This window comes from Felis catus, chromosome E2 (assembly GCF_018350175.1).
Source record: "Felis catus isolate Fca126 chromosome E2, F.catus_Fca126_mat1.0, whole genome shotgun sequence".
Taxonomy (NCBI): Eukaryota; Metazoa; Chordata; class Mammalia; order Carnivora; family Felidae; genus Felis; species Felis catus.
In genome coordinates, this window is record NC_058382.1 from 48356338 (window position 1) to 48383921 (window position 27584).

General features: G+C 43.4%; 1 protein-coding gene across 22 annotated transcripts in view; it reads left to right on the plus strand.

The window, feature by feature from the left end:
- The window catches only part of HYDIN (HYDIN axonemal central pair apparatus protein), a 433865-nt gene that overhangs the window by 387594 nt on the left and 18687 nt on the right, over positions 1–27584 (plus strand). For all 22 annotated transcript variants that reach the window (XM_045046329.1, XM_045046327.1, XM_045046336.1 and 19 more), the window contains 16 exons: positions 2089–2186; positions 2963–3170; positions 4350–4562; positions 5081–5219; positions 6334–6499; positions 9273–9420; positions 9839–10046; positions 10611–10832; positions 14835–15004; positions 16792–16990; positions 18748–18906; positions 20746–21023; positions 22186–22405; positions 24006–24218; positions 25467–25630; positions 26487–26637. In XM_045046329.1, coding sequence (XP_044902264.1) covers positions 2089–2186; positions 2963–3170; positions 4350–4562; positions 5081–5219; positions 6334–6499; positions 9273–9420; positions 9839–10046; positions 10611–10832; positions 14835–15004; positions 16792–16990; positions 18748–18906; positions 20746–21023; positions 22186–22405; positions 24006–24218; positions 25467–25630; positions 26487–26637 — 2956 coding nt within the window. The remainder of the gene's footprint in view (positions 1–2088; positions 2187–2962; positions 3171–4349; positions 4563–5080; positions 5220–6333; positions 6500–9272; positions 9421–9838; positions 10047–10610; positions 10833–14834; positions 15005–16791; positions 16991–18747; positions 18907–20745; positions 21024–22185; positions 22406–24005; positions 24219–25466; positions 25631–26486; positions 26638–27584) is intronic.

Here is a 27584-nt window from a genome sequence, read left to right on the forward strand (position 1 = left end):
ATCCACAGAGCTATTAAAGTTCACACCTGAAATCAAGATATAGGCCAGGAAACACAGTCCACCAGGAGGGCAGCATCCGGCCATCAGCTTCAGTAGGGATGGTCCTTAAAGCAGTCCACACCACCACCCAGTAACCATTCTTTTCTCCCCAACTCCAAGTGACAATATCCACACTAGTGGGAATGGGTCCATCTTAGCTCAGAAGCCCCACAACCAACAGAAGCCCATACTCCTCATAAGCACCCCATAGGTATAGCTTCCATGATCCTTATAAAAGACATGCCCAATTACAAGAGTCACTACACTCACAGAACCCCAAAGCTATGGCTCTCCTCCAGGGAATCATAATTCCCTCCAGACCAGATGCAATTTACCAATTAGGGGTAATGTTAACTCTAAATAATGTTGCCTAATAATACAGCTGATATTTCTCCTTTATCAGGTTTCCAGGGAAACAGCTAGAAAATTTATTCAAAGTCAAAATTGTCCTTAGAAGGAAAAGGGTTATGTTAACTCACATACAAGAATATAAGGATGTCATGGGTCCCCCTCTTAAAGAGCTCACGGGGGGAATGGGTGAAAATAGGTGGTTGCAGTATGGTGTCCTGTGTATGCTGTGAGAGTACCTGAAGCAGATGGAATATCAGGGAATACTTCCCAGATGAAGCAGTGCCCATTCTATAGGATGATTAGGAGATAGCCAGGTGAAGAAGTGAGAAAAAGGGGCCTTCTAGACAGAGAAAGCAGCATATGCAAAGACAGAGAAAGACCTTTCTTTGAGAATTACGAGCACAAAAATGTAAACCACTGACATTTCAACTTTGTAAAAATTGGTAACTAACTTGTTCAACTGAGTTTGCATTTGTTACACTTTAAGTTTTCAAATTATCATAGAACCAAAAGAAATAAGGGAGGAAGTGGTACCTTCTGTTGATAGCCATTTCACTTAAAGCTGGGGTTGGCAAACTATGGCCCGAGGACCAAATCCAACCAGCTGCCTATTGTTGTAAATAAAGTTTCTTTTGACCCACAGCCACATAAATTCATTTATGTGTTGTCTATGGCTGCTTTGGTACTACAACAGCAGAGTGAGTAGTTACTACAAACACCAATGGTATGCAAAGCCAAAAAACATATGCTGTGTTGCCCTTTGCAACAACAACAACAAAAAAAAAGTTTGCCAACTCCAGTCTGAACTAAGAACTTTTTTATCAAGAGTATTCTGTACCACCAAGATTTCTCCACTTTATAAATATTGTCTTTAGGATAGTGGCCAGTGCTCATACTTTTACACAATAAACATAAGCCCCTGAGGTCAAAGTACTTGACTTTGGGCATACCTGCACAGTCTACCTGGATCAAATAGTGGAGATCTGATCCTTACACCCTCCCCTAGACCTACACCCCCCTCCAAACTCAACTCCAACTACTTCACTAAAATTAGTAAGACATTTGTGTTTTCTTCTCTAACACAATCATGTTCCTGTATCAAGGCCTCATCCTTCTGCTGTGATTGTGATCAAGTTTAAAAATGATTCCAGAAAAAGCTTCTATTTCCTGGTTCTTGTCTTATATGCAGGGAAACTTGAGGCAAGAAAAGTCTCTACTCATTCAGAATTTGAGACAAGTCTCAGTCAATGAAGGAATTTCAGGCAGGGGTCAAATGGCTTCCGACCACAGGGACATTGTTTCCAGTGGGAGATGTTTCAGTAAGGGAGGGACTGGAATTTGCACCTAAAGAAAGTACTGTCATGGAAAACACATTTTGATTCCTCTCTCATGGGAATTTTTCAGAATTACAGCAAACTCATGCTGAGAGCTCATTGCATAGGGTGCTGGTACTGTGCCAGATGATTTAAAGTGCTAAACATTTGAATATTTTTACTTTTAATAGTAAATAGTGTTTTAGAAGGAGATATAACTAGCACAGCAAACGCATGATGTCAGACAGAATGCTTAAAACTTGCCTTTTGAAGAAATGTTTAAGAAACACAGTGACAACTTAAAGTAACAGTATAGATGATGTGTAGACAGGAAAAAAATCATCGACAGCACATTTCTCAAATCCATTCTCTGATCTATCTGCAGGTTTGAACTGACTAATTCAGGAAATGTGCAGCTGGAATTCAATTGGGTCTCAGAAGAGACTGCAAAAGCTGTCAGCTTTGCAATGCCAGATAACCAAGGTAAACACAATGATAGGAAAACTCCAGGGCTTGAACCGAGTCCCCAGTTAGTAGGAGAGCCTCGTTCATGGAGAAATGAGCACTGGTCCAACAACTCCCTCAGTAGCCAAGGAGAAGCAGAGCAAATGTTTCATGGTGTCTGCAGAGCCAAACAGGCCTGAGAAACTCAAGAGCTGACCTCTGTCCTCCTAGAGCCTAGAGTCCTCCATTAGGCCAGCACCCCAGTCACTGACCCCTAGGAATCTTGTCTTTTAGGCCTTAACCTCTTGGGAGATTACAGACCCTTGCAGAAACTGATGAAAACTATGAACTTTCTCCCTGGAAAATACACACCCATACCGAATGTGATATATATGAAGCACTTGGAAAAAGACTCAACACTTGGTGGACAAATATTCATTGCTGTTGTTGCAGTTTTGGAGATTCGCAGACCTTTCAAATGGGCCCCCAGATTGTGAACCCCTACTTTCAAACAATGATTCTCCAAAAAATTATATTCACAGACCGTTATTCTTGAGGCAGAAGATCCACAGACCTCTCTTTGGCCCACCCCCTGAGCCAAAAGGAAACAACTTTGAAAAATTGATAGAATTAATAGAAGTATTTTTCATGAGTCTCCTGTGAGAGATATGAGCCAATCCCTTACCCTTAGTGCCCAAAGCTAAGTATTTCTGGTGGAAGAGGTGAGCCCACAGAGGGACCTGTGAGTGGGCTGCCTTCCACCTGCCCTCCCACTGCAAATACAGAATATCATTGGCTCTCTGTTTTGCCCCCAGGTTCTTCTCAAAAAGACCAATTTAGCCAGGGCACGCTGCACACGGTCAGTACTCTGGACAGCGCCATGGACCACTGGAATGAAGTTCCCCCCACACCCTTCTCTGTGGAGCCTGCCTCAGGCATGGTGCCTGTGGGCAAAACTCAGAAGCTCAAAGTGAAATTCTCCCCGCTAGAAGTTGGAGACTTCGAGAGCAATCTCTTCTGCCAGTAAGAAGATGTGCTCTCCAGAGCAAAACTCCACATCTCCTACCCTCTCTTCTGTCCCAGCACCACCACCATTCTTTCCAGCCCTGGGCCCCTCCATAGCCCCCTGATTGTCACATTTCCCATTGGGAAGATTCAGAAAGGCCAGGATTTAGAAGATAAGGAGAATTTTTTCTTTTGTATTACTCACCAACACTCTCTAGACTCTTCCTCCTGCCTATTAGGCCCTTCCCAGCCACACACAGGATTCCACTGAGCAACAGAATGGCTGACAGACAGGTAGGTTCCAGTCCTTGGGCAAATATGAACTTAGGAAAGCTTTCTTACACCTTTTCTGAGACTTGGTCTCCTCATATGTAAAATGGAAATAACAATACCCACCTTGTACAGTAATCATGAACATTAAGTGAGTTAAATCAAGTGAAGACTTAGAACAGTACCTGGCACATAATAAGCACAATAAACATTACATAGCCATGGTGGTGGACCTGATACATAGGTGAGGAATAGAAAGGGCCCAGACCCAATTCAAGAAATCCAATCCAATAACATTTAGCAAGTCCATGATGTGTTAACCACTCCCATGAAAGATCCATACAGAACACTTACCTTACAGAGGAATTGTGTAAAATATGGTATGGGGTGGCAGAGACCTATGTGAGCCATAAAAGCCTTGTGGAGCCCCTGCTATCACACTGCAGGGACCTGTCCCACACCTGGGCCTAAGCTTGGTGCTGGGGCTAGAGGTCTACTTACATCCAGTTCACTTTCTCCAAGGGGCTCAGGATACTCATTTAGAATTTCTGTGTCAGTTTTCATACCCCACTAGATGCCTGTGAGAGGGCCCAGAGGGCAAGACTCTGTGCTCATTTTATAGCAGGGAAAATTTCTCACCACTGCTGGAGGGAATAAGTTGGGGCCATACTTAGATACAGAGAAAGAACCAGAATTCATCCTCCTCATACTCAGCCCATTCATGCATTCATCCACTCAACAGTTCATGAATGAACACCTACTATGTATCATGCGCTATTCAAGGCGTTTATATTATGTTGTTGACCAGGATAGACCCAGTCTCTGCTTTCATGGAGCTCACGTTCTGGTGGATATAATATTCATTTCCAACCAACTAAGGAGTGGTGATTCATCTAAAAATGAATAAGAATAATCTTATCCTCACAGGATTCCCAACCTGCCACCTGGAGAGCAAGGCCCAGTCCTATCAGCAAAAGGGCGGAGCCTTTTGCCCTTCTGCCATTTTGACCTAAAACACTCAGACTACATCAGTGGTCATCGGCGCAACCCAGATCTCCGAGGACCTTCTGGTGCGGCTCTGGATTCAAACACCCGGGTGATTGAGTTCACCAGCGTGGGCATAGGAGGGAAGAATATCCGGTAAGTTGCTTATGGTTTCCATTGGTTCTTATCAGTGAGTTCTTCTAAAGAACTTAGAGGTAGAATTCAGAGAAGTCAGTGAGGCTAATTCCTAGAAGCAGGCTTGAAATATTGGGGTTGGACTTTAGAGAAGTCCATAGTAAGGAAGTCTATAGTAAGGAAGCTGAATTTGTCTCCTTAGTTTTGACACTGGGGAAATATGGAAGACATAAAAATGTAATCCCTGACCACCACCTTAACCACAGAGGGTCGGTCATTGGGACAGAAGGGCCCTGGATATCATTATTCCCAAGTCCAGAACTCTAGCCATAGTTTGCCCCTCCCCGCCCCCCAAATGAAGTGCAGTTTTCATTTCTTCACAGTACTTCACAAGTGCAGTATTCATTGTGGTAATAGAGTATGCAGACAAGTCCTGATTCCCAGATAGGGGGACTGTGCTAGGGAAGGTCCTAAGAAAGTTTCTCTAATTCTTCAACCCCCATTTCACTCTCTGCTATCAATTCTTCCCCCTTGGCCAGGACTTTTACAATCCTGAACCCAACTAATAGCACCTACTCCTTCTCTTGGATCTCTGAAGAAACTGAAAGTCTCCAGAACCCTCCAGCCTTCACATGCCTTACAGTGAAGGGCTTCATCCACCCTGAAAAGAAAGCGGAGGTATGTGTGTGTGTGTGTGTGTGTGTGTGTGTGTGTGAGAGAGAGAGAGAGAGAGAGAGAGAGAGAGAGAGAGAGAGAATCAGGACCACTTGACTCAGGGCATTGATCATCTTCTCCCCTTCTGCATAGCAAGTGTGCTGTAGACCATAGAGTGAGGGAGGACAGCCTAAGGGTGCATCAATCAACAAGTATTTCTTGAGTGGCATATACGTTAGGCAATCCTCATGAACAAGACAGAACTGAGCTCTCTTCTCTGTAGAGAAGTGAAAAGGTCTAGTATTTGCAGTTTTAAAAACTGAAATTATTAAAGCAGGAAAGAGGAGCTGGACACTAATACCTGCAGACTCTAGGACTCATAGATTACTCTCTGAAGACTTATTTTTTCCTGAGGGACTGACAGCAGTAAAAGGATACAGATGTACTTTTACTTGGTCGGGCCAAAGGGTAAAACAGAAAAGTGAGTCATGTCCCACAGCGTAGTCCTCGTGTTTACACAGTGGTACAGCGTAGAGTCATACCTGAAGAAATGTGATCTTACTGGCCAAAACAGATCTATGGGCCTGTATCCTGTAAGTTCTGCAGAGAAACTTGGAGGCAGAAATAAATTCATGAAACAGAAATCATGCATTCAAATGCTTTCAGGAAGGTCACACAAATGAATGGAGCCAGCCAAGGGGACAATGATAGGGACTGCTGAGCACCAGCACCAGCTGGCGATAGTGCTTCTCTGTCAGATGACCACCACACAGACAAGTTGCCAGTGTTGCCAGTTCTCCCAAACTTTTTGTGAAAAGCCAAAAGTCCATATTTCTATTGAAATCTCTCTATTTTTACATGTCAAACAAAGACATGGTGTGAAATATGGCAGCACAGTCATCAGAGGCTGTGATTGGGCTAGACCTCCTTAGGAGGACCTGTGGCAGGGCAAAAAAACATTGATATTGCTGGAACAGCCAAAATCACATGCCTTCACAGTAGAAAGGTAGACAGTAGAAAGGTGGAGATGACCTGGTAATGCCAACCATTGTAACCCCAGCACCAGTAAGCCTCCAATGGCATGTGGAGTATGCAAACAGAAATGTCTTTACCACTCTTTTCCATATGGTCTTCTTAGATTGTCTTCCAGTTCACGCCTTTCCATCTGGACATCACAGAAGCCTTCTGGACTTTCTTAATCCCTGAACACAACATCACAGTCCCTTTCCTTCTGGTAGGCAAAGCCACCGACCCTCTCATCAATCTGGACAAGTCACATCTCAACTTCAGTTGTCTCCTCATTGGTAAGGCTGCCCTGTTGGTTTATGTTTAGACTTGGCATGACCTCTCAGGGTAAGGGGTAGGACTGACCCCACAATGAGCTCTGGGAGCAGACTCGGGTGGGGAACTTTTTCTGGTACCTTCCAGAAGCATGTCAGAGGTCTTCTATCACTATTCACAAAGCCGTAAATTATTTGTCTTTCAATCTGATTTCCATCAGGTATCTTCTAAACCCACACATTAATAACCTAAGGAAATTTAGGAGACTTGCTACAAATCACACTTGTTAGATTCCTTGAAGGCCTGGACTGCCTATGTTCATTTCCAGAGGCTCATGTTATCCCCATCTTACTTGCATGTGCCTCAGAGCATGGGCTGTATTTGTATGCCTCTCAGTATGAGTCACAGTGGTCAGATTTCTCTGCCATCCTTTCATGCATTCATTCAGCTCAACAAAATATTACTAAGCCCCTTGTGTGACCTAGGCACTCTCTTGTGAGCTGAGAATGCCATGGATAAAGCCACAGTCCCCACCCTCATGGTGGTTACATTCTAGTAATAGGAAGTAGACTACCAAAAAAGAAAAGATACAGCATGTCTGATGCTAATAAGTGTTGTAAAGAAAAATAAAGCAGGGTATGGAGGACAAAGAATGCCAGTAGGCAATGGGGAAGTGACATTTGATCAGAGACCTGAAGGAAATAAAGGAAGTGATTGCCAGGTCCACATCACATGAATGTGGGGTGTGTGTGTGTGTGTGTGTGTGGGTGGGTGGGTGGGTGGGGGTGTGTGTGTGTAAAGTATAACTAAAGCCAGAATATATTTTAGTAACTCATTAGATTTTTATATTTAGACAAGTAATATTCTTGTAATAAGTCAATCATTCTGTTATATAAGGAAATTTTTAATGTCTCTCCATCCATCCTTTCCATCAAAGGAAACCACATTAACAGTTTTTTTATGTAATACTTCCATACATTTCTTATACTGATAAATATAAGTAGGTGGGAGGAGTATGGTGTTTTGGAAGGTTTTGAACAAATAAGTTGGCAAGTTAGCATAAGAATAATAACAGCAGTCTTAACTATATAGAAGACACACTGATGTTCACCAGAGGGGAGGAGGGTAGAGGGATGGTGATGAAATAGGTAGTGGGGATTAAGGAGTACACTTGTGATGGGCACCAGGTGATGTATGGAAGTGTTGAATCACCATATTGTACACAACTCTAATATAACACTGTATGTTAAATAACTGGAATTAAAATAAAAAATAATAGAATAGAATAAACAAATAAATACAGCAAGACAAACAGAATTTGATCTAGGAATGTAACAGTGGTGCATTTTAGTATGATTATATCAACAGATTAAAGGACAGCCATGTAATGAATGATATGAATGTACACTAAAAAGTGATTGCTAAAATTCATCAGACATTCTCAACAGAAATTTTAACAGTAAGATAGGAATAGAGGGAGAAACTTAAAGAAGACTAACCAAAATTAAGAGGCAAATATTATCTTGTAATAAACTACTAAATCTGCTGCAGTTAAAATCAGGAATTAGGCAAAGATGCTTGTTATTATTGAATACTTTCTTAGTGGTTTAGCAAATACAATAAAACAAGAAAATTCAGTAATTGGCATAAACATTAGGGGAAAAGAGACAAAACTATCTCATTTCCTGTTGCTGGTGACCTCATACATAGAAAACCTCAAGAGGCTCAAGAGAAAAGCAAAACAAACCACTAGAATCAACAAGATAATTTAGTAAGTGACTGGATGCAAGACAATTATGTAAAAATCAATAGTTTCTCTTTCTTTTAGCAATAAGCACCTAGAAACAGAAACAAAAAAAATCCATTCAATATTGACAAAACCTATATAATATCTAAGGATAAATGTAACAAGAAAAGCACAGGATCTATATGAATAAACTATAAAATCTTATTAAAATGCTCCCAAAACAAGATTTGAACATTTACGAGTTCTCTCAAAATTAAATGCAAATGCAATCAAGTTCCAAGCAGAGTCCCAACTGGTGTTGCCAGATAAAATACAGGATGCACAGTCAATTTTGAATTTCAGATAACAATGAGTGGGTTTTTTTTTATGTCAGGATAAGTATGTCCCATGCAATATTTGGGACATGCTTATACTAAAAAATATATGTATACTTACTAAATCTGGCAACCTTAATCCCAAAAGGATTGAGGGTGGGGGGATATTGGATAAAATGATTCTAAAGTTTATATGGAAAAAAACAAATGTTGTACAATAGTCAAGGAAAGTAAGAAAAGGCAAGATAGTGACAGAAGATGTATTAGGGCCCTGTCAGGACCCTCATGACATTCCTGAGCTCTGATGCAAAAGAGTTCAATGCAGGGACTATTTACAAAGATTGGGACTGAGTTAAGGGGCCTACTAGGGATGGTGAGGCCCTCATTGACAAAACTAGGAAGGCATTGGGTCCAAAGGAACAAGGAGAGAAAATAGTATCATCCGAATCACCTAGGACAGCTGTGACCAAGGCAGAGGAGCCACCTAGCAGGAGCAGGCCTTGATAGAGTAAAGTTCTAGAAGGAAGAAGTGGAATCCTCCTGGGTAGGAAGGTCACTTGTAGAACAGAAGGAAGGAAGAGAGGTGGTCAAAGACTGAAGAGCTTGGGAGAAGAGAGAAAAGAAGTTGAAGGATTTCTTCTAAGGAGGTTTCCTCTTGCCTGAGGAGCAGTATCTGCCCAGATACTTTAGGAGCAGGTATGAGGTCTTCACTGAGGGCTGATGTTTCCTCCTCAGGCAGAGAAGCCAGGGAGACCGTGCATATCATCAACAAGGAGGAGCAGGGGTTCCATTTTGCCTTCCAAGACAACTCCCGATATTCTGAAGGTTTCAGCAACAACCTGGTCATATGTCCCATGGAAGGTTGGATCCCACCACTGTCCAGGTAAAGAAAAGGTTCCCCAGGACTACACCCTCCCAAGGTAGTAGGGGTTCCAGGCCTGCCAGGAGGATAAGCTTTCCTCAGAGTGCTGCTGCATGTCGAGATTAATGTTAACAATCCCATCTCTGTCCTACTATTTCTCATTGTTCATTTTCCTGATAAATTGTAAAGCCCTGAGAACTTTAAGCCCTTCTTCTCAATATTTTCTCTCATGCTTATATTCTTTTCCTTGATATCTACTATGTTTGTGAACTCATAAGGCAGTGCCCTACCTTGTCTGGCAAACCTTCAAAACTCATCATAATTTGAGGTGGTGATACTCTTTCCTCATAGTGTGTGCCAATCCACTGGGCTCATAGTCTTTAGCAGGTTTTAGCAGGTTGGCCTAGTCAGCTAATCTGCTGTCTTCTTCCCCAACCAGGTTCCCAATTGATATTTTCTTCACACCAAAGCAGGAAGGAGATGTGAACTTTAATTTGATCTGCAGTGTGAAAAAGAAAGCCCACCCTCTGACCTTAAATGTCAAGGCTGAGGGCTACACTATGAATGCAGAGGTCAAATGCAAGGACAGGACTGGCTTGATTACTCTCCTGACTCCCAACCAGACTACCATTATCAACTTCTATGAGGTAAGAGTGTGAGAGAGCACTGATATCTCTCTCTCTCTCTCTCTCTCTCTTTCTCTCTCTCTCTCTCTCTTTCTATCTGTGTGTGTGTGTGTGTGTGTGTGTGTCCACTCAAGCTGGGAAGAGCAGTATAAGTGAATGTTAGCTGAATCTCACTGTTTCAAATGCCAGAGAGACCAGGAGAACAGAAACATGCCAGGAGCAACTCCATCCTCCAAATATATATAGTTTTAATGTGAAAACATTTCTTGTTTTATTTTTCAGGGGTAGAGAGATGGTAGGAAGGAAACAATACTTGCATTACACATACAGGAAGGATGTTTGATTACCAAGGGAGGTCTAAGAATTAAATTGCTATCGTACTCTTCAGGTATGAGAGGCCCCCAACACTTCATAGCTCTGGCTGGAATACTTGACCATATTAAGCTAAGGATACTCAACTCACTAACATCGTCTGCCATCCCTATTTCCCAAAGGATATTTTCCCCCAACGTGTTATGTATCCTGACCCGAGAGAATGGAACCATGGTTTGCATTCATTCCATATGCTACTCTGTTCTCTCTCAGGTGGAGTTGAATGAATGTGTTCAGTGTGAACTCAGCTTTATCAACACTGGAAAGTTCAGCTTCAGCTTCCAGGCAGAGCTATCTGGCCCCAAAGCCCTGCTGCAGTACTTGGACTTTTCACCCATTGATGGCAGTGTGGATGTGGGGCAGAGTGTGCACGCCACCTTGTCTTTCCAACCACTTAAGAAGTGTGTCTTGAAGGGCCTGGAACTCAGAATCAAGGTGAGACCATTTAATATTGCCAGACACTGGAAGCACTCACAGCAGTCTGTCTTGAAGGATTAGTTCTCCTGTGTGCTCCTTGTCTTATCCACTCTGCCAGAAGCTCCTGGAGAGCGGTTGTGTTGGAGATAGTCCCATAATCTCTAGTATAAAGGCCTCATTCACAGTTGTGGTGCCTGGTGAGTGGCAGTTGAAAAGCGGTTCACCATCCATGCTCTAGAATACCATGCAGTCATTAAAATAAATAAGGGAGACAGATGGGAGATGGAAAGGAAGCAAGAGAGACAAAATATGTATAACATTTTCCAAGATAAGCTATTGAATGAAAAACCAAGGAATTGTGATGTCCACAGTAATGGCTGTGTCCTATGGTGTTCTTCCACAAAAAAAAAAAAAAAAAAAAACCAGCAAAATCAACTTTTTTAGAACTCTCAAAATCAACCAAAGGCTTGCAACAATCCTAGGAGCGTTTATTCAAGAAAAATAGATGTACTGTGTATATATGCCACATTTTCTTTAGTTATTCATCCATCGAAGGACAATTAGGCTGTTTCCACATCTTGACTACTATGAATAGTGCTACACCAAACATGAACATTAACAAGTGTTAATATCTCTTCAAAATTCTGATTTAAATTCTTTTGGATAGCACAACCAAACAAAGACACCACAAGAAAACTACAGGCCAATATCCCAAATGAACATAGGTGTAAAAATCCTCAATAAAATACCAGTAAAACAAATCCAACAATACACTGAAAGGATCATACACTACGATCAAGTGGGACTTATCCCTCAGAGCAAGGGTGGTTCAACATACAAAAATCAATTAATGTTATATCTGACATTAACAGAATAAAAGATAAAAGTTGCATGAGCATCACAATAGAAGTGGCAAAAAGCATTTGACAAAATTCATCACAAAAACTCTCAACAAACTAGGATTAGAAGGAAAGTACCCCAACATAATAAAGGCCATATATGAAAAGCTCACAGCTACCATCATACTCATCAGTGAAAAGCTAAAAGCTCTTCCTCTAAGATCAGGAACAAGGCAAGGATGTCTACTCTCACCACTTCTATTCAACAGAGTACTGGAAGTCCTAGGCAGAGCAATTAGGTAAGGGAAACAAGATGCATCCAAATCAGAAAGGAAAAAATAAAATACCTGTGTGCAGACAACATGATCTTCTATGCAGAAAACCCAAAAGATTCCATTAAAAAATCTCTTAGAATTAATAAAATAATGCAGTAAAGTTGCAGGATACAAAGTCAGCAAGCAAAAATCAGTTGCTTTTCTGTACACTAACAAGAAACTGTCTGAAAAGAAAATTAGTGGGAATGCAAGCTGGTGCAGCCACTCTGGAAAACAGTATAGAGGTTCCTCAAAAAACTAAAAATAGAACTACCCTACGACCCAGCAATTGCACTACTAGGCATTTATCCATGGAATACAGGTGTGCTGTTTCAAAGTGGCACATGCACCCCATGTTTATAGCAGCACTATCGACAATAGCCAAAGTATGGAATATATATATATATATATATATATATATATATATATATATATATACACACACACACACACACACACACACACACACACAATGGAGTATTACTTGGCAATCAGAAAGAACGAAATCTTGCCATTTGCAACTATGTGGATGGAACTGGAGGGTATTATGATAAGTGAAATTAGTCAGAGAAAGACAAAAATCATGACTTCACTCATATGAGGACTTTAAGAGACAAAACAGATGAACATAAGGGAAGGTAAACAAAAATAATATACAAACAGTGAGGGGGACAAAACAGAAGAGACTCATAAATATGGAGAACAAACTGAGGGTTACTGGAGGGGTTGTGGGAGAGGGGGTGGGCTAAATGGGTAAGGGGCACTAAGGAATCCACTCCTGAAATCATTGTTGCACTATATGCTAACTAATTTGGATGTAAATTTTAAAAAATAAAAAAATAAAAATAAATAAAATTAGGAAAACAACTTCATTTAATCCATGGAAAAGGATTAAATTGTCAGGAATAAACTTAACTAAGGTGGTGAAAGACTTGTATACTGAAAACTATAAAACACTGATGAAAGAAATTAAAGACACCAACAAATGAAAAACATCCTGTGTTCATGGATGGGAAGCGTTAATATTATTAAAATGTCCATACTGCCCAAAGCCTTCTATAGATTTAATGCAATCCCTATCAAAATCCCAATGGCATTTTTTTTTTACAAAACAGAAAAACAATTCTACAACTCATACGAGACCACAAAAGACCACAAATAGCCAAATCAGTCCTGAGAAAGAAGAACAAGGCTAGGGACACCACACTTCCTGATTTCAAACTATATTACAAAGCTACCAAAATCAAAATAGTACAGTACCAGCATCGAGACACATACATAGACCAATGGAACAGAACAGAGCCCAGAAATAAATGCACACATACATAACCAACAGATCTTTGACAAGGGTGCCAAGTATACACAATGGAAAAGGAGAATCTCTTCAACAAATGGTGCTGGGAAAACTGGATATTCAGATCCAAAAGACCTGTAGGACCTGAAACCATAGAACTCCTAGAAGAAAACATCGGGGGGAAGTTCATAACAACAGTTTGTCAGTGGCTTCATGGATATGACACTAAATGCACAGGTAACAAAAAACAAAATAGACAAGTGGAAGTACCTCAAAATCAAAAGCTTCTGCACAGCAAAAGCAACAGTCAACAGAGTTAAAAGACATTGTCTTTTTATTCATATCCTTAAGAAGAAGGCAACTGACAGTTAACCAGGAGGTACAGCAATTGGAATGAAGGTCGGTTTCTAGCCATTCCATAATTTAGATGGACATTAAGTCATAGCACAGTCTAAAAAAGTTTTTTTTTTCAGTTAGAAAAAAGCAAAACTGTAAAACTCTGAGCCTGGAACTCGGGGGCAGGCTTGTAGCCATCTTCCCTGAGAAGTGCCATCCCTTTTCAGAACTGTCTTTTTCAGAACATTTGTGTCTTACGGCAAAAAGAAACATCACACATCATAGTACCTTCCTGCTCTACTTGGCATAAAAGTTCAAGGTGGTCAATTTTACTCCTTTTCAGGGAATCAGTCACCAAATGCAAAGACTTTAAAAGCCTAAGCCTTAAATAAGAAACTGTTTTTCAATTTATGAAGTCATTTAGGAAATCTTGTACCAATGACTATTATGTTTATTCTAATGATGTTTAGAATGAGTAGTGGATATTTTGTTTTAAATCAATTATCAACTTAAGAAATTTCATATTATAAAAAGTTTTTGAAGAGCAGAGTAAGTTCCTGTCCCCTCAGGCATGTGTATCATCTTATGGAGAATTCAGAGGTGACCCATATTCTAACTTTCCACCCTTTCACCCTTGACATATGGGCCTTTGACCTCATTCTTGTCCTTTCCTGGTCACAAGGTGGCCATCCCACCTGCAACCCCATGTCTGCATTCAGAATGGAAATACGAGGCAAGAGCCCAAAGGCAAACACAAACAAGTAAACAGGCAAATTTTCCCAGCAAGACTTTGCCTCTGTATTCAAAATAGGACACCCTCTTGTCTTCTTCTCTTTACATCCTGATGACCAGAACTGTGTCTGATGACCACCCTTGGGGGCAAGGAAGGATAGGACCTCGGGTATTTTCACCTAGGTCCCCTGGCAACTACTTAGAGTCCTGTTAATGAGGAAGCCTTGGGAAGCAGGTGCGGGGTGGTAACTGGCAGTCCCTGTCACTCCGCTCCGCTTTCAGGCTGACTCACTGATGTAGGAGGCAGCGTGAGGCTGGCCTGCAGACTGTCCCATTTTGCTTTGCAGGCCAACAGACTTCTAACCTATGAATCAGAACCCCTACAGATGGTGTCTTGGGACCCATTTTTTTTTTAAGCACTGACCACTTTCCTCCTTCACCTGAGGACCTGAGGAGTCCTTTGCTCACACCTCTAATCACCCTCCACCTGCATTTCCGCCTGCAGGTCAGCCACGGCCCAAAGTTTACATGCAGTATCTTGGGCTGTGCTGTGAGCCCGGCCGTTCATTTCTCCTTCACCAGCTACAACTTTGGGACCTGCTTCATCTACCAAGCTGGCATGCCCCCATACAAACAAATGCTGGTTGTCACCAACAAGGAAGAAACACCCATGAGGTAAGCAGGCTTTCCAGAGCTTCCAGATGATTCTGTAGCTCCTTGTGGTTTCTACAGCCTCCACATAGGTGAAGTCCTGCCAAAATAGAAAAAAGAAAGATTATGGGAAAAGTCAAACCCAGTTGGGCATGAATCCCACGTCTGCTTTCCCTACCACTAATGCTGACACTTGGGTAGCCAGGAGCTACTCTGCTGAAAATCTTGAAGTGAGGAGGGCAATGCCAGATGTAATGAAGGTGGAAACCGAGGCTTGGAGAATTAAAAAGTGACTTCCTCAGGCCATTACTTTGCAATAAATGACAGATATATACTGAGCCTAAGTCTTTTGATTAAAATCCGGCCTCTCTGCACCATCCCTATGTAGAATGTTCCAGTCCAGGTTTCTGGGCCTTATCCCAGACCTATCAAAACAGAATTTCCAGAGACTGGCCCGGAGACCTGTGTTTCCTCAAAGCTCTTTCCTAAAGGAAGGAACTGTCACACATCTGTGCTATGCAGTATGGCAACCTATAAGTACATAAAATATGCCTGGTGAGACTAAGGGACTGAATTTTTCACTTTTTAAGTTTCAATTCATTTGAATTTGAATTGCCACATGTGTCTAGTGGCTACCATATTGGACAGCACAGGCCTAAGTTCAAATCCCAACTCTTCCCTAGCTGTGTGACCTGGGGCACATGGTCTAACCTCTCCTTTCCTGGGATGGGGGATAATAATAGTTCCTCCCCTACAAGGCTATTAGAAGGGTTAAATTAGTTCATCTAGAGAGAGTACTTAGAATAGTGCCTGGACCGTAGCAAATGCTCGGTTATGGTTACCTGCCGCTACTGCTACTGTTGCAGTGATGATAATTATTATCCTGAATGGTGAGTTACAAGAGTGTCATGTGATTTTAAATGCTAATTAAAAATCTTCCCTGCATGATTTAATTCACTCTGAGTCCTGTGTGAAGGCATTAAGTTCTTTTTATTGGCCTAGCTGGACTCCTTCTCTAAATACCTGGAAGACAGACAAGAAAGTATTCTAATGGAGAGCCCTAGGGCCTTCCTACACATGGGTTGACCAGAGTAGACATGATCTTTGAAGATCCCATGTGGTTGAGCAATTAGTGACAATAAGAATGGCTCACCTTTATGGACTGTCTCCTCTGTGCCCTGTGTAGTGACTGACTTAGTCACTCTATTTCATTTAATGCTCAAAACAACCTTATGAGGTTGTTAATGCTCCAAACAACCCAGTTCTACAGATAAGGAAACAGAGGCCCAAATGAGCTAAGTAACTCTTCTAAGTTCTCACAGCTAGTTAGGGATAGAGCCTGGATCCAAACTCCTGTGTCTGAATCAGGAACACATACTCCTCTCCTCTGTGCTTCACCACCCAGTTACTTTAGGAAACACTTCCTTATAAGAGGGTACAAAGCCATGAGTGGTCTTTTCAAGAAAGAGGATAAATAGAGTGAAAAGAACCTTGAGCAAAGGGCCATGAGACTTTGTGTTTGAGGCCAGATTCTGCCAGAATCTCAGGGTGTGATTTGGGGTAAGTAACTTGATTATGCCCAGGAAAGTATGGGCTGGATCACTGCTGAGGTCCCTTCTTCCGTAGCTCCAGTGCAACAGGGCAGGAAAGCAGCTCACAGAGACAAGGGGACAGAATCAGTCTTTCTGGGTGTCTTAAATGTGTTTTTTGACCTCCAGCACAGGCTGGTACTGGAGACCCTCTTACTTGGTAGACAAAATGGAAATACGTGGGCCTTCTAACTTACACACCTTCCTCCTGATTATCTCTAGCTTAGACTGTCTATACACCAATACTGCATACCTCGAGGTGAACTTCCGTGTTGATGTGATAAAGCCAGGAAAGACGCTGGAGATTCCAATCACCTTTTATCCTCAAGAAAGTATCAATTATCGAGAACTCATCCCCTTTGAAATCAATGGGCTGTCACAACAAGTAATTGAAATCAAAGGGAAAGGCACCGAGATGAAGGTACGAGGCAGTTGGGGAGATCCTCAGCCATGGCAGCCATGCCTTTTTGCCCTCCCAGCCACCTTTGCCCCTCCCACTCTTCCCTCTCCACCTGTCCTGCCCCCAAGCTGCGTTGTCAGAGGCCAGCCAGTCCCACCCAAGGATGACCTGTCAAATCTGACTCCAGTGAACCATAGACCGTATTCAATACCAAACTTTACTCTATCATAGGGTACAAGTAATCACAGGCATTGGAGAAACATCTTTTTCTTGGAAAAGTTTGAGACTGTCAGATGCACAATGCCAAACATGTCCTTCTCTCACATTAGGGCATGTTTTGTTTCCACGTTTAATAGACAAGATCTGTTTTGAATAGCAGTTCGTTTTAGATACACACACAGACATACATTTCAATTGTGGAACATCTCTCTTTAATGCCACATTGATTGATATTCTTGAGCCAGGCGCAGATCCCAAGATTATATTTGATTGCGGGCATTTCTTCTAAGTAGGTGCTCCTAATGAAAGTCCTGCTGCTAATCCCTTTCTCCCCAGTGTCTGGTAAACATGTAAGGTGTCTGTTTGGTTGGTATATTTGCATTTTAATAGGAGATTTTAGAAGACTAAAGGCCTTCCAAGATGCTCAGGAATGCATGGGACATTTCAGCAACTGAGAAGGTGGGAGGGGTGTGTTCCTGGCAGCCTTCCCATCAAGCTAGAGGAATGACAAGACATTGCCACCTGGTGTTGTCTGTACCCAAGCCAGAGATGGGGTCTCTTCTGATATCACTGATCCGTTCACTTGTTCCTTCTGTCACTCACTCATTTTGCACCCATTTTGTGCTAGGTACTTTGGGGGAAATCTGGAGGGGACTTAAATGTGTTCTCTGACCTCCAGAAGCACAGGCTGCTGGTTGGAGACTCTCAGCTTTTTAGACACCATGGAAACATGCGGGCCGGATATAAAGAAAGTTGAGGGGCAGGGGGTGTGCCGTTTAGTGACTGCCTGAGTGGCTGCTGCTCGTTGCGTGTCCATGCCATCCTGAGGGCGAGGCCCAGCCTGACCTTGATCTATCCAGGCCAACATTTTGATCAGTGCCTTAGATGAGGACTTGGAAGCGTGTCTACTCTTCCACCTCTGCCTCCACCGTTTTGTCTGCGTGGCCCTCATCTGTCCCTGTCCAGCCCACCCCACGGATCAGCAAGCCAGAGCATTCACAAAACACACGTTTGATTGGGTCACTCCATGCTTCGCCGGCCTCCCACTTCTCCCAGCACAGTCCCTGACCGCCTCCAAACTTGTCTTCCCAATGTGACCCTCTCTCCCAGCCACAGGCCTTCCTGGGCCACTCCTCTGACTCAGGGCCTTGCCACAGGCTGTTGTCTCCCCCACCCCCCCGGGTGGCCTCCAACCCCATGCCCACCCTGACTCAAACAGACTAGATGGCACCCTTCCTTTAGCTCCCAGGGTAGACATGCCTTCCCCAGGGAGGCGGCCCCAGAACCCCCAGCCAGCTCAGCCCCTGCAGTATGTTCTCACAGTACCCTGAGCTTTTCCGTCATGTCTCCTCATCCAGTTGTGATTATGTAGTTGCGTAGTAAGCTGCTTAGTGGATATCGTATGCACGTGTTTACCAGGTGAGTGAATGCCCATCCCACATGAGGAAGGCAGGACACTGACAGGAACCACCATTGCCTCACCAGGATAGGTGTATGATAATAGTTTTTTTCAAGGAACTGATGAACCCTCCCTCTCTCCTCTCTTTCTGGTTCCACAGATTTTAGTCCTAGATCCGGTCAATAGGATTGTAAAGTTGGGAGCTGTCCTGCCAGGACAGGTTGTGAAAAAAACGGTTTCCATCATGAACAATAGCCACGCCCCACTCACTTTTAGCCAGACAGTCCTGTTCTCGATTCCAGAACTCCAGGAACCCAAGGTTGGTGCCCAGGGCTCCCAGTGGGCTTCTTATGCTTCCCAGTGACATGGGTGACTAGATGACTGTGCTAGCAACACAAACAGCTCACACTTCTCGGGCATCTACCATGCACCAGGACATACTAAGAGCTTCCCCCATGCTACCTCTGAGCATCTTCACAAAAACAGTATTGGGCTAGTACTGTTATTATTCTCATTTTACAGATAAGGACACCAAGGCTTAGAGAGGCTGCATACCTCGAAAAGGCAACAGAATGAAAGAGAAAGGGATGGGAATATATATATCCTCATCATTGGAAGCTTGAAAAATATGGAAAGACATAAAGAAAAACATTTTTGCCATAATCTCACACCCAGAAATAATCACTTGCAGACGACCACCTTCTTGCTGTGTACCCACCTGGCAGAGAGACCGCAAGATCAAGCTTCTGGTGTCTCTTCTTACAAAGGCACAAGTCCCATTATGAGGATCCCACTCTCGTGACCTTATCTACCCCTAGTTACCCCCTAAAGGCCTCATCTCCAAATGCCACTCACATATGAATTGTCAGCCGATGGAGTGTGGGACACAATTCAATCTGTAGCAAGGTGAACACAATGTTGACTGGTCTGATGGAGTTCACAGTCTTTGGGGGTCACTGACACGGAAACAACTCCAGGACAGCCTAGAAACTGCAGAGGCAGGGTGTGAATTGGGAGGGGCTGCTCAGACGACAGCGGGGGGCTGTGGGAGGCCTCATAGGGCGGGAGGTCTGTACTGGGTTTTTGGGATGGAAAGATGTCTCCAGGCAGACAGGTTGGGGAGAGGTGTGCTGGCAGGCAGAGCTACGTGTGCTTGAGGGGGGTCTGTGCTTTTAGAAAGCTAGGTGTGATTGGGTAGGCAGGGGTGCTGTGGACCGTCCAGGGATTGCCAAATACAGAGAAACGGGCTGGGGAAGCCAGCCAGAGCAAGAGAGCCAGTGGCACCTCATCCCAGGGCCCATGGTGCTGGCCAAAGACAGAGGGCAGACTTGCTTCCACTTCCTCATTCATCCAAATCAAAATCCTCAGTGCCGCAGGGTCAGGGCCCCTGACCGTTGGGCTGAGCCCCCTTTGCCTCTTGAGGTGACACATTACCTGTACTGGCACCAACATCGTGGTGTTTGGAGAGCTCACGGAGACTACTGTCCCTGCGTGGTTTCCAGCCCACTGTCTGCTGCCACAGTCCACCTGCTGGTGACCACACAGCATGAGCCCGGAAGGAGCTTCGGCTTCCTGAAAGCTGATTTTGGTTGATTTCTACCAGGACAAAGGAGGCGGGGGGGGGGGGGGGGGGCGGAGGGAAAACCATACGAATTTAAACAAAAGTTCTCAAGCTTTAGAAGACACGGGTCGCTCAGGGCACTTTTGAAGATGTGAGCTCCAAGCTCTCCCAAAATTCAGTTGGAATGGGGCAGGACCTGTGAATCTGCATTTTAAAGAGCACAGTGGGAAGTGTGGTACAGGGAACCCAGGGAGCACTCCTTGGAAAAACACAGGAGCACTAAGTGTTTTCTATTTCCTCTTATCTTACTATTTCCTGCACCAGAGAGTAGGGGTCATTTGCAAGGAGCTGGAGAGAAAAATTAACATTTATCGAATGGCTATTACATGCCACACATTTATATAGGTGATCTGAATCTTCACCATAGAGTAAGCCAAAGAAAGTTTAAGTAACTTAGCAAAGATGACACAGCCGTCAGGAGAGAGCAGAGTGGGATTTGACCCCTGGGCTATTGCAGCCCTAACAGCAAGACCCAGAAATAGAAGCCTCAGATGCCCTCTGCCCTCAGCTGCTGAGTCTCATTGCTGTTTTGCCCAGGTCATCACCTTAATACCATCCTACAACATCACTCTGAAGCCCAAAGAGGTCTGTAAGCTGGAAGTCATCTTTGCCCCGAAGAAACGCATCCCTCCCTTCTCTGAGGAGGTGTTCATGGAATGCATGGGGCTTCTGCGTCCTCTCTTCCTCCTTAGCGGCTGTTGCCAGGCCCTGGAGATCTCCCTGGACCAGGAGCATCTCCCCTTCGGGCCAGTCGTGTATCAGACACAAGCCACGCGTCGCATCCTTATGTTGAACACGGGTGACGTGGGTGCAAGGTAGGAGAGTGGCATCCCCACCCAAGGCCGAACACAGCTCTCTTGACTCTGGATTTGCCCTGGATTCAGACTGGATATTTGTTTTACAAGTGTAGCCACTTTTTCTTTCTTTCCCCTCCCTTTCACAGCCCCTCCCCTCCCTCAAGATGGGACGTGGCCCTGCTAGGGTGACTGCGGCTGCCAGGATTACAAAAATTAATGCAATAGAGAAGATTAGTTCGGTGCATGTTATACACCCTTTACATGGTTCCTTTTGCTTATTACCAAAACAGTTCTATGGTTGATCTGTTTTACAGACGAGACAACTGAGACTACTTTTCCAAAATCATGCATCCAGCTAGAACTTACACTGTGCACGTGCAGTGCTAAGCATTCTTACGTATAAGCTCCCATTTAATTACCCCAGACCCCTGAGAGGTAGTACTATATTGTCCTCATTTCACAGATGAAGGTGAGGCTCAAGGAGGTCAGGTGATTTACCTGAGATCACATGGCTAAGAGGTGAGAAAGACGGGATTAGAACACAAGTATACTTCTGACTGCTCTCCTCTCCAGGCTCTTCCCTCTGGCTAGCAGGTGCCCGGCCCAGTCACGACTCGGGCATGCCACCATAGCTGTGCAGACACCCCTCACCCAGACCTCAGTGTGGACAGTGCCCCGAGGGTGTGGCTGGAAGCACAGAGAGAGGGATGGCCCACAGAGGGATGACTAAGAGTGCCCCCAAGAACGGGTGCATCTCTCACCTGAAGGCATTGCCTCTGCCCTCCTGGATCTGACCTGAGAGGCAATGCAGGGGGTGCTTATAGCCATGGCCTTGGGAGGGTTCCAGTCCTAGCCCCGGCACTTCCTGGCTGTGTGATCTCAGATACACATGTGTTAGCGTGTTCATGTGCATGTTCCTCGACGAGTCACTTGCAGAATATAAGATAAGATGCGGCCACTTCCCACCCTGCTCAGGTCTGAGAGACAGCTGAGCTGTCTTACCCAGAAGTGAGCTAGCTCTTGACTCCATCGCCTTTGCTCTGCCCACATCCCACGGAGTATTCAAAGGGGTGAACCTTTCAGCTAAAAGCCTAGGCAAAGTCCCTTGATCTCAGCAGCATTAAGCACACCCCAGGATACTAGTAAACTGTCTTTCTTGTCTCCTTTTGTCTTGGAAAAGGTTTAAATGGGATGTCAAAAAATTTGAGCCCCATTTTTCCATCAGCCCAGAAGAAGGCTACATCACTGCAGGCATGGAGGTCTCTTTTGAAGTGACCTACCATCCCACTGAGGTGGGCAAAGAGAGTCTCTATAAAAACTTGCTCTGCTTCATCCATGGAGGCAATCCTCTGAACCTCACCCTATCTGGAGTCTGCGTGGGACCACCTTCAGTAAGAGAGGTCAGTAGCTGCTGCCCACAGAAGTGCCAATGGCAAGAGTGGGCCCAGCAGACACCACAATTGAATTCAGCTGGGCCTTCTAGAAACAAGTGACTCTGTTCAAACAGTCCTCGGTGCCAACGTCAAACATTCAGACCTGCTCCCTCCCACCACAGGGCCTTTGCATATCCTTTTCCCCACTGCTGCAATATTCATTTCCCCTCTTCATTTAGTTAATTCCTATTCATTCTTCAGCTCTCAACTCAAGCATTACATTCTCAAGGAAAGTTTCTCTGACATATTTGGCTAGATCAAATTCTCTTACAAGCACTGTAAGTAAAGGGTAAACACTTTCCCCTTCTCTCATTAAAAAAAAAAAGTTGGGAGTGGGGGAGTGGGCTTGAGTTAACCTTCTGCTAGCCTTGTCCCTAGAAACCTAACAGTAGACTCCATTCCACTTACGGTAAAAAATCACTTATGGTAAAAATTACACCTGATCTCCATCTCTATAATTATGTAAATGGAATCACCCAGTGTGCTATGAACATGTATGTACAAATCTTGGCAAGAAAATATGCTTCCATTATCTTGGGTAAATACCCAGATGGCTGGGGCACAAAGCAGGTATATATTTACTTTTTAAAGAACCTACTAAACTCTTTTCCAAAGTGGTTGTGTTTCTACCGACAATGTCTGATATTTCCACTTGCATCCCATTTTGCCCACACTTGTTACCACCTGTTGTTTTAATTTTAGCCATTCTAATAAATATAAGGTGGTATCTCATTGTGGCTTTTAATTTGTGGTTCCCTAATGACTAATGACATTGAGAATCTTTTCAGGTATTTGTTTGCCATCCATATATCATCTTTGTTGAAGTACCTGTTTGAATTCTCTGTCCATATTTAATTGGGATGTTTGTTTTCTTATTATTGAGTTTTGAGAGCTCTTCATATATTCAGGGCACAAATTTTACATTTAGATCTTAATCTGTTTAGAGTTAATTTTTGTATGTAGCATAAGATATGGATCAAAATTCATTTTGTTTTATCATTTGTATGTGGATATTCAGTTGTTCTAGCACCATTTGTTGAAGATTATCCTTTCTCCAGTGAAATGCCTCTGCACCTTGGTCGAAACTCATTTAACCATATATGTGCAGGTGTCTATTGCTGAATGCTGTCCTTGTCCACTGATCTATTTGACTCTTTTTACCAACAGTGCTACACTGTCCACACTGCTGAATTCAGTGGTCAGTTCTCAACTGTTGACCTGTTGATAGTATTTGATACCTTGAACAAGTCCCTTGAGGAAGATGCTTCAAACACTTCACATGGTCCCTAGGATGCCACCCTCTCCTGGGTTTCCTCTTATCTTATTAGATGCTCCTTCTCATCTCCTCTTCTGATTTTTTTTAACACTGGAGTGTGTCAGTCAGGAATTGGTTCTTAAATTTCTTCTTTTATCTAAAAATACTTAACTTCTTGATAATCTCATCCAGTTTCTTGGCCTTTAAAAAAAACATTGCTCTACTCCCAAATATGGATGCCAGCCTAAACCTTTCCTTGAATTCCTCATTTGTAAATTTCACTACCTACTTCAGATGTCTGTTTTCTTCCAGGTGGTAAATTTCACCTGCCAGGTACGCTCCAAGCACACGCAGACCATCATGCTTTCAAACCGCACCAACCAGACCTGGAACCTGCACCCCATCTTTGAGGGTGAGCACTGGGAGGGGCCAGAGTTCATCACCCTGGAGCCCCATCAGCAAAACAAGCCCTATGAGATTACCTACAGACCCCGCACCATGAACTTGGAGAACCGCAAACATCAGGTAGGCTGAGGCTCCCCCCCGCCGCCCCCCATTGATTTTACTGTGGGGTTGGAGGGAGGTGTCATGCAAGAGAGGTGAGGAGAACCCCACGAATCATGTTGGAACAATGGGGAATAATGCAGATTATGGAGTCCGAAACTTCCCTTGTTGCCTGTATTTTTTCATGTACAGGGGATTTTCTTGGAACAAGGGGCTCAGTTCTGAACAGAGTCCTGGACTAAGCATCAAGTAATTAATATTTAGCTTAATTGTACAAATAGCATCACCGCCACTGTAACAAACTTTTAAAAAGAAAAGAAGCCATAATCTTCCACCCTAAAGAAAGAGAATTTTTTCTTCTAAGCTGTATTTTTTTTAAGTTTATTTATTTATTTTGAAAGAGAGAGAGTAGGGAAGGGGCAGAGAGAGAGACAGAATTGCAAGCAGGCTCCACTCTGTCAGTGCAGAGCTGGACGTGGGGCTCAATCTCACGAACCATGAGAGCATGACCTGAGCCAAAATCAAAAGTTGGACACTTAACCAACTAAGCCACCCAGGTGCCTCTAAGATTTACTTTCTTTTTAAGTAATCTCTACACCCAGGGTACGGTTGAACTCACAACCCCGCAATCAAGAATCAGATGCTCTACCGACTGAATCAGCCAGTCACCCCAAGAACTGTTTTCTCCTATCTTTACTACCAGTCCTTATTCAGATACAGTCATAGTTGCCTTCATAGAATACCTAATTTTGCACTCAGTTTATTTTTACCTTACATTAGATCATGAACATTTTTCTGTTTAACTAGTCTTTGTGATGTAATCATGTTTAATGATTGCCTAATATTTCATGGAATGAAAGTTCCATAATTTATGTAATACTCCTCAGTTGTTGAATATTAAAGTTATTACTACCAAATTTTCATCAATATTATAAATGGTTCTAATGGGTATGTGTGTGTGTGTGTGTGTGTGTGTGTGTGTGTGTGTGTGTGTAGCTTTTTCCTCCAAAGGGATTTTTAAGGTCCCTGGGGAAAGGTGACCCAGCTAGCTCTATCGATAGAGCATGAGACTCTTAAGTTGCCTGGGGTGGAGTTCCTGGTTCAAATACATATGAACATTTTTATGACTCTTAAAACATACTACCAAGCTTATTTCAAGACTTATGCTTATGCAAGGGCCTCTATTAATCCTGTGTCACTACCACGCCTAAGAGGTACCTAATAAAGGACCTTCTGTGCCATTTTGACCACGTTTCTTCTTCTCCTCAGGGCACCCTCTTCTTCCCCCTCCCAGATGGGACTGGCTGGCTGTATATGCTGCATGGGACTTCTGAGCTCCCCAAAGCCGTGGCCAGTATCTACCGTGAAGTACCATGTAAGACACCTTATGTTGAACTCCTGCCAATAACCAACTGGCTTAATAAGCCCCAGAGGTGAGAGAGTGGGGCTAGGGGTTGGGATGGAGGAGACGGAGGGAGGACTTCTACTGTCTAGCCTGGCCCTTCCCATGGTCAGGGCCTCTAGAGACATTGAGGGGCTAAAAGAATCAGAGGCAAACTTCCCTGATGTAACCAAGCATTGTCTGAACTCTAAGCTTCCAGACAGTCAGTGCTATCTATGAATAACTGATAACTTAAGTCTCCTAGAACAGTGCCTGACGTAAAATAAGTGCTCAAATAAATGTTAGATGTTATTATTATTATCAAAATGATAATCATGATGGTTATTCTTGAGTTCTCTGTCTTATCACCTAAGCCACTGGCCAGAGAAGGATGTCCCTTGGATCTTATTTGCAGTGGGAGTAGAGTAGAATACAAGGGCTAGAGGAATTGAAAACCAGCCTGGTCCCCTTCTTTTACAGAGAAGGAGCCAAAGCCTGGGAGAAGAAGCTTACTTACTGAAGGCCACCGGTTAGCATAGTGGATAAGGGCTCAGACCTAAGTTTGAATCCTAGCTGTACCAATAACTAGTCAGGTGACCTGAACATGTTTCCTTCTCTTGGCCTCTATTTCCTCATTAGTAAAATGGGGGTGATAATTATATGTGTCTCCTACAGACACTGTGAGGATTAAATGCCTCTAACACATTTGGAGCACTGACTCAGTAGCTGGCACATCACAGGTGTCAATAAATGGTAGTTATTGTTATTGTTAGAGACAAAGGACCAGAACCCTGGACCCACATGCTTATCATAAAATCAAAAGTAGAGATAGCACCTTTCCTTCTTTTCTTTGGGCAAATGGTTTCATTTTCTCTATCCTCTCTTCATGTGTTCCTGTGCTCCCCCAGATTCCGGGTCATCGTGGAAATGGTGAAACCAGAGAGGCCAGATCTAAGCGTCACCTTAAAAGGCCTTGATTACATTGATGTACTGTCTGGCTCCAAGAAAGATTACAGGCTGAACTTCTTTTCCCACAAGGAGGGACTCTACAGTGCAAAGGTATCCACGTGTTAAAGACATTTCCCTGGAACTCTGGAGGTTTGCCCCAAGGTTAATAATCCTGGTGTTAGGGAGTGAAGATGTCTTCCCACAGCCAGCCCATCCTTATCCTGCTGGGCTAACCAGTTAGAGACCTGACAAAGCTTTCAGGATTCCCAGCCTCTTGAAGATGAAGCCAGATGGCAGGGCCATCCATCCATCATGGCAACAGCCTTCAAGGCAACAGAATCATGAAAATCCTTAAGCAGTAACACTGGGCCAGCAAACACCAGACCACAATAATAAGAAAAGGTCCCCTTTCCTGAGTGATTATAGTGGCCAGCATAGTATTGAACATTTAGTACATATAGCTAGTAATGTCAGAGCCAGGATTCAACTCAGAGCCATTTGCTCCAAGACATCACAGGGTCGTTCACACATGAGCTGTTTCTCCTAATTCATTCATTAGCTCAGCAAGTACCTATAAGCATATATGCCACACTCTAAACTAAGTGCTGGCAACACAGCAATGATCAAAAATAGGCTCAGTCTCTGTTTTCATCAAATGCACTGTCCAGTGAAAGGAGAAGGGCATTAACCAAATAATGGTACTATGAATGTATAATTACAAAATGAGATACATGCTTTGAAGAAAAGGAGTGTATATGGGTCAGTAGCTCACAGGAGAGATTAGGGCTGAAGATAACATATGGAAATTACTAATTTACAGATAGAAGCTATGATGAAGGAAGGAATCAGCTAGGGAGTTTTAAAGTGAAAAAAGAAAGAACCTAGGAACCCATCTCCTACCTCCAGAAGAGATATTGGCAAAATTCACACAGTGGGATGTCATCCCCTCTCCTAAAATCACTGGGGTAGACTGCTCCACTCAGATTGCATTCACAGACTAACAGAGAACCTTAGAATCAAAGTATCATAAAACATCTGAAGAAAAAAAAAGCCACCAT